The sequence below is a fragment of the Centruroides sculpturatus genome, unplaced genomic scaffold (genome assembly GCF_000671375.1).
Source record: "Centruroides sculpturatus isolate CEXI.00-Female unplaced genomic scaffold, Cexi_2.0 scaffold882, whole genome shotgun sequence".
NCBI lineage: Eukaryota > Metazoa > Arthropoda > Arachnida > Scorpiones > Buthidae > Centruroides > Centruroides sculpturatus.
Window position 1 is genome coordinate 212,624 of NW_019385168.1, and position 7,942 is coordinate 220,565.

Consider the following 7,942-nt stretch of genomic DNA (forward strand, 5'->3'; position numbering starts at 1 on the left):
GTTCCATAGGAACACCGAGATTTTGGAATTGCCCAATATCGATGTAAGCATGAATTCGAACAAATAAACGGGTTTTCTCTTGTAAAACACTTGTTCTTCATTTGCCTCCTTCGCCACCGCCCACATACGCGGTTTCCCTTATGCTCATTCTGACGCGAGATAAACTGTACCCCCTTAACGACGGAAAACTTACATTATAGTAGGCCCATTATGGGTTCGGCCAGGCCCACAATGAGGCGACCGGGTGGTGAGGGATGGGGCCCGACATATCCGAACGGACCACCCCCAAAAAATTCCTGGGGATTCCTTGACCCGTCTGGATTCGATCCCGGGTCCCCCAGAGCGGTAAGCTGCTACCTTGACCGCTCAGTCATCCGGCCGTTTATAAATACAGTTTATACATAACAGCCGGGAAAGTAAAAAGACAATAACGGACATTTTATAGTATTTATTTTTATGCATTTATATATATAAATATTATTTTATATTTTATTAATATTAAATATATATTTTTAATGATGTAATATTTTTAGTTTAACATCCGACGTTAGGTGGAGCTTAACACAGAACAACGGCGTGTTTTTTGCTCGAGGGATATGGCGCGTAATCCGAGTTTGTATGCGTTGAAAGAGAAATTCAGTCCATTTTGTTTTCTTATGCAAGTAATACAAACTGTGGTACTAATATTTACTTTTCCTATTTACGTTATCAGTCGATTAACTTCTTTCAAGAGGAATCTTCATTAAGCATTCTTAAAGCGCTAAACGAGATATTAAGAAGATGGATGAAATTGACGATACAGACTTATTTGAGGAAGATGATATAGAGCATATGATCGAAGAGAATGAAGATGAAAGTGTTGAGAAACAAGATGGAAATGACGACGAACGTGGCGAAAATAAGGACAATGAAATCGAAGATACTCAAAATATTAAAAAAGATATTAAGAAGAGAGTTGTTAGAAATCCTAGAGTTAAATTGGATGCTTCAAGGTTTCATTTTTTTTATTTTATTACATAATGTTTATAAGTTTTAAAAAAAAAATTAAAGCAAATGTTTTAGTGAATTAATTACCTTATAATAATAATTATAATAATTTTATAATCTAATTATTTGAAATTTTGAAGTTTAATATGTTTAATTAAATTGTGCATTACTGATCAATTCTGCAAACTTGACTATAAAATTGGATTAAACCTGTAAGGTAAAAGCTCTTTTTTATATGTGTTGCTCCCAAACATTTCTATATATGGTTAAAGTGTACCTAAGTAACCCCAATGGCAGCGCTTCCGACTGTTCGTGCTCCCGACAGACTCCTCCGGGAGGGGAGCCGCTGTTAGGCCGCCGAGTGTTTAACGCCACTAGTTATTGATTCGCAGTAGTTCTTGAACAAAATAAAAAAAATGAAATGTTTACTAAAAATATAGTTAATGTAACCTAACCTAACAAGCACCACTATTGGGGTTACCTAGGTACACTTTAACCCTATAGGTTTAGGACACATCTACTAGTGAGGTCTCCAAAGGAAGCAAAATTAAGAAAAAAATGTGTAATGTGGGAATTGTGTACTTTTACCACCTATAAGTTGAATGTTTTACATGTTTATATGCTGAATATTTGTTACTAAAATTAGCCTATATGTATTCTTGTTACAGCATTTTATCATTTCATAATAATTGATACAGTTTACTGCATTTTTTATCTTTGAAAGCTAAAATTTTTTGTAAAATCTCAAAAAAGTTTGAAGTGTGCATTTCAGTTTTTCTTTCCTGTAGTTCATCAGTACATACATTGACTTGTGAATCTCTACATAATATTTCTGATCAGTGACATTTAAGCACTTTTGATGTGTTATACAGATACAATTAGAGAATAAAAATAACAGCAGTGAAGAGTGAGGTGAAGTTTCCTAAGAAAGTGGGGCTAATTATGTCCATGGGTTAATGTAACTCTGTTTCTGAACTATTCTTACTCATTGAGTTATTCATTTTTGAATTTATCAATCATAATATATATATATGTTTAAGAACTAGTTTTATCCAATCTTGATTCTTCTGTTTTCTGGAAAAATAATTTACAAAATTTAATGTTTTTCGCAGTTATATTTTCTTTCAAGATAACTAAATGAAATTCAGAAATGTAGTCTGATATACTGATAATTTATTGTAATATAAACTAGCAAGATTAGTAAGATTATATATGAAAATGAAAATTAATTTCATTTTTTTGTATTTCATTCTTGTTTAATTTTATGAATTATAATATAGGAAGTTTATTTTTTTAAAATGATTGTATTCCTGACAACATTGAAATTCTTAATTTCTGTTGTTTAAAAATTATTCTATTCAAAATATTTAAATTGAAAAAACAATTATGTGTATGCATTTTATTGTTTTGGTGTATTTTGTTACTATTGTTTTTATGGAGTGAACTACTAGTTTTATTGGGTGTAGTCATCACATGCTATATATTTTGCAGATATAAATAAATAAACAAATAAATGCTGTACTGATAGTAATTAATTAAATATTTAGATGTTAGTTTAGATGACAGCACTAAAAATATTTAGATATCCTCATGCTTTGTCATTTGTTTCCAGTGCAATATTAAATGTGCTGCACTGGAAACAAATTATTTGTTTTATTTAGTTTTATAAATTTACAAAGTATTTCTAGATTAATTTAAAATATATGTTGCTAGAAAAAAAAATGTAATAAATATGTCCTGTTACTAATTGTGTAAGGGATATTTTATAGATTTCTTTGAATCTTTTAACTTTTAAAAAATTAAGTGAGTTAGTTATCTGTTGCTAAACTGTTTTATTGATAAACTATTTCATTAAGAATCCTCATATTTTATTAATTAAATTTGATTTGTTAAATGCCTAAAAAAGCTGCCTTATTTCAATATGAACTTTTTGTAAAATAATGAATATATTAATTGTTTAGTGAGTTATTAAAAGTAATGAAATTAAATACATTTTACTTATTTGTTACAGATTATGTGGAGAAAGAGGAATTGCTATATTACCAAAGATTTTTGAAGATGTGAGATTTAAAGGTAAAGGCTATGAGGTAAGAATTACAGATTATTATATTATTATAAATTTAAATACTAAAATAAAATGTTTGATTTCAGTTTTAAAACAAAAAATAATAGTGCTGGTTTTAATATTGATTAGGATTTCTGAATTTCAATTATTTTTATTCCCAGGACTCTTAGATATTATTTTGCAAGTTTAATGAATTTCTGGGACTTTAAAAAATTGTACTCATACACATATAAATGTTTTTAATTATATTGTAATACATTTTATTGCTATTTTAATGTTTGTAAAGCAAATTAAATACAGATTTTTAGTTAAAATAAAAAGTTTCTTTACAGCAAATTTTATTTTGAATTAATGCAGACAAAGTAAAAGTTTTAAGCATTAACACTTTATGCTTAAACTTTTACAAAAAAATATATGAAAATTAACATATATTGAATGTAAGCAAAATGTTTGTTTGGCTAATGAATTAATTGATAAGAAGGATAATTAATTATATGAATTACTGATTCAGAGAAGATAACAAGTATAATAAATTTATTTTCTGTAGCTGTTTTGTTGTAGGTTTAGTTTAGGATTGTATCAATCATATAATAATACATTAAATTTAAAACAAACACAAATCAGTATATAAAATAACAAATAATATTATATTTATTGCAGTCATTGAATACTTTCATTACTTTGTAATAACATTTCAGTCATCATCTGTGATGCTAGGTGCATATCCAGAATATATTAGAGGTATAAGAAATATTTTGCCACTTATTTGTTACACAATTGTGCATATTTATTATTGTACTCACTGGGTACAGTAATATAGTATTAGATGTTCAACAGTCATAGTTTAGAAAAAATAGTTATTTGGATTAAAGTTGTTAAATTTAAATTAAAAACAAAAATCATGTATTAGAATGATATGATATAATACTCATTTTACTGAAATAAAATATTATAAATTTGAAATGTTTCTAGTTCAGATTTGGAAATTTGATTTTATATGTCCCTCAAATTATTCCTGAGAATTACTCGATCAGTAACCATATTACTGATGAAAAGTGTTTTGATTAGTTATAATAATACTGATCATATTTAAATATTGATTTAAAATTGTGTAAGTTTTCTTTTCACTCGGTTAAAAAATTAAAAGAAATTTTAATAACACATAAAAAAACAAATATTTAAATGATCCCAAATGTAAATAATACTAACTGTGTCTATTGGGGTAAAGTAACTAATTTTAGTTAATTTTCATTATAAATATACAGTAGAGCGTCGATTTTCCGAATCAATTGGGGACTGGGGTGGTTCGGATAACTTATTTTTCGGATAACGAATCATGTACGAAAAAATATATTAATTTATCCCATGTTGAAATTTCTCTCCGTTTCGTGTCGCTTTGCGTTGAATTTTCTTCGATGTTAAGCCTAACGAAGACTATTGTATCGTTAAAAATTATTTTTTTATTTTGTACAAACAAAATAAATTTATTGAAAAATATAAAAACAATAAAAAATTATACTTCAGAAGTTAATTTAGTATCAAAAACGTAAAATATTTGAGTAGCCCAAGAAATAGCCGAAGATTGCAGCGCCACAGCACTAGTGAAAATTTAAATTTGCCAACTGGAATGCTTTCGGATAACGGACGTTTCGGATAACCAGCTTTCGGATAAACGACGCTTTACTGTAGTTGATCCACTGTATCCATGGGTTTCACATACAACCATGGATTTAAGTAATTGCTGGTTGAAAATATTTAAAAAACATTCTTAAAACTGTTTCTTTGCTTTTCAAAACTTGAATTTGCTTGTGTTTTAAATATTTTGTTTTATTCTATGCATCTCTTTCAGACTATTAATTAAATGAAAGCAAATAAACAGACTAACACCAAAAATTTCAGCAGCAAACCACAAGTGGTTTTGCTGCTGGATTTTTATAACACTCTTTCATATACAGGAAATTCCTGTTAATTCACTCTCATATAGTTCAAAATTACATCTGTTCATAACTATTATTTGTCCCAGTCAAGGACATAGAGGTTTATAAGTTAAGGAATTTGGTTAGTTTTAAATGTGGCTACTTTGAAATTTGAAGTAAAAATTCTGTCCAAACTGTGATATGTATATATTAACTCATATGTTTAGATTGAAATTTACATGCCTCCATACTACAGGTATCCCTTGATTAATGTGATTAATTAATCTCTTTATGTTACTGCATATATCTAAGTCACATTAATTAATCAAATACAGTGGCATGTTGGTATTTGATCAAACAATCATGATCTGCTAGATGAAATTTTTGATTAATAACAAATATTTTATTTTAACTTTGTCATCTGTAAAAATAGCTTTTTGTGATAAAAGGGAGTAACTACTGTAATTTAAAAATAAAATGAAATCTTAGAGTTGCCTATCTTTGTCAGACAAAATTATACTTATACAGTAGAGCATTGATTTTCTGAATCAATTGGGGACTGGGGTTGTCCGGATAACTGATTTACGTACGAAAAAATAGTTTAACGTATCTGATGTTGAAATTTTTCTCCGTTGCGTGTCGCTTCGCGTTGAATTTTCATGGATGTTAAGCCTAACAAAGACTATTGTATCGTTAAAAATTATTTTTTTATTTTGTACAAACAAAATAAATATATTGAAAAATATAAAAATAATTAAAAATTATACTTCAGATGTTAATTTAGTATCAAAAACGTAAAATATTTGAGTAGCCCAAGACATAGCCAAAGATTGAAGCGCCACAGCACTGGCGAAAATTTAAATTTGCCGACTGGAATTCTTTCGGATGATTGACTTTCGGAAAATCGACGCTCTACTGTAATTAGACAAAATTATACTTGATCCAATTTTTTTTGTTTCACTTAATGCATGCAGAACACAATCATCATATCTGTGACACTTCAAGATTTGTTGCACGTTCATGAGTTGTATTCATCAATTTTTAAGAATTTTTTCCTGAAATTTTTCTTTGTCGTCAGCTTTTGGACATCCTGTATATTTTGTATCCTTTACTTCAAAATTTCCCAAATGAAACTTTCAAAACCATATTTGACATGCTTGTTGTTTAGGAGCATCTTGCCCATACTACGAGTTTTTTTATTGTTTGGATAATATTATATCCTTTATGAAATTTAAAAATCATGCATAATATGTGTGATATACATTTTATATGCAGACATTTTGATTTGATTTTACTCAAACAAAATGTGAATTAAAATTTTAAAATAAACTTTTAAATGAAGAATACAATATCACATTAGCAGTAATGTGTTAAATTTCAAAACTATCATAATTAAACTACATGTTTATATTACTGACTGCAGCATATATATTACAGCATGAATATATGCTATTTCATGCTGAGGGAAGTCATCCTCAGAATGAAAATAGTAAATTCACCAACACTTTATTTGCTGAGAAAAATATATGTATGTTAAGACAGCCGCTAAAGTTACATTAATTAAAACTTATGCTGCATATATAAAGGGATTTTCACAATTAATGTTGCACATTAATTAAATCCCATGCTAAGCAAAGGATACTTGTATAAGAGAATGATAGACCATGAACAACTCTAATCTGTCAACATAGCTTTGCTGTAACAGTAACACATATTCAGGTGTCACCTTACTCATTAATTATCCTTTTTCTCTTATTGCATAAAATACAGCTGGGTTTCAGTGTTACAAGATTGGGCTACAAGTACCAGATTGAGGTTATTTGTAAGCTCTAGACTACTAGATTTGAGTGACTTACTACTTTTTGGCTACATTTCGAGAATTTTGCTTTACTTTTTATAAAACTTATCTGGTAACGTAATAGGTCTCACTGGACACGTATTGTTTACCTGCAGTTTATTTATAATAATAATAATAATAATAATAATAATTGTTAATTAATGAAAGTAGTGTTTTATATATTTAGCCATATTCTGTTTGATTTAAATAAATTAAATCAGTTACATGGCATTTTGCATATTGTACAGAAATATGTAAATCTCAGATAATTCAAAACTTGATAATTGAAAGTTGCAATTATTTTGTCCCTAGAAAACCAATGAGGATTTTCTGTATTTGAATAAAATTCAAAAAATTTTGTATAGTTACTAATCTGTTCATTTAATAGCTAAAAATTATGATTACAAATCTCTGTCATTTCTTTTCAGAAATTCATATATTTATTAGATTTGTACTAATTTCAATTTGTGGTATGAAGATTTCTGCTATAGTTTTTAATAAATGAAAAGCTGTAGTGATCATCATGCAAATTTCATAGCATTGTGCCCTTGTATTTATATGTTGAAGTTATGATTTTTGAAAATTGCTAATTTTTTTTTTTTACAGAAAGAAGATCTAAATAAATTAATGTCAACATTAGAACATTGGGCTTATCGTATGTATCCCTGTGTGTCATTTGATGAATGCTTGCAGACAATTGAAAAATTAGGAAACAAAGCACCTGTTAAGGTAAATATGAATAGTTTTATCTATATAAATAAAAATGTAAATGTTTGTTTGTTCAAAATCTTAAATCTCCGAAAGTTCTTAATTGCTTTGAAATTTTGACACAACATTGCATTTGGATATGCGTGTGTTTTTATATTATATACATGTCGAAATCCCCCCACAGGGGGAGGGAAAAAATTAAGGCTTACTGTGAAGACCTTGGCTTCTATTATACTATTTTAGATGCGGTTTTTTGCATTTTTGATTGCGTTTTAATAGGGTATGTCATGAGAATGTACACTAAGAAGGGCTTTTTCGAAATTCCCTCCTGCAGGGAGTGTTATACATTTATAATATTGATAGATACATTTTGAGCCACAGCAACGTGTGGCCTGGTACAGCTAGTATTAATTAATAATTGATCATGTA

General features: G+C 28.2%; 1 protein-coding gene across 2 annotated transcripts in view; it reads left to right on the forward strand.

Annotated features, from left to right (window-relative positions):
• Window positions 1-561: 561 nt before the first annotated feature.
• LOC111635691 (TIMELESS-interacting protein-like) overlaps window positions 562-7,942 on the forward strand; it is a 37,794-nt gene continuing 30,413 nt past the window's right edge. Inside the window, exons 1-4 of one of the 2 annotated variants that reach the window (XM_023380730.1) lie at window positions 562-612; window positions 713-992; window positions 2,999-3,074; window positions 7,412-7,534. In XM_023380730.1, the coding sequence (XP_023236498.1) occupies window positions 781-992; window positions 2,999-3,074; window positions 7,412-7,534 (411 nt within the window). In that variant the 5' untranslated portion in view covers window positions 562-612; window positions 713-780. Of the gene's footprint in view, window positions 617-712; window positions 993-2,998; window positions 3,075-7,411; window positions 7,535-7,942 lie in introns of both variants that reach the window. The other variant, XM_023380729.1, reaches the window with a different exon arrangement.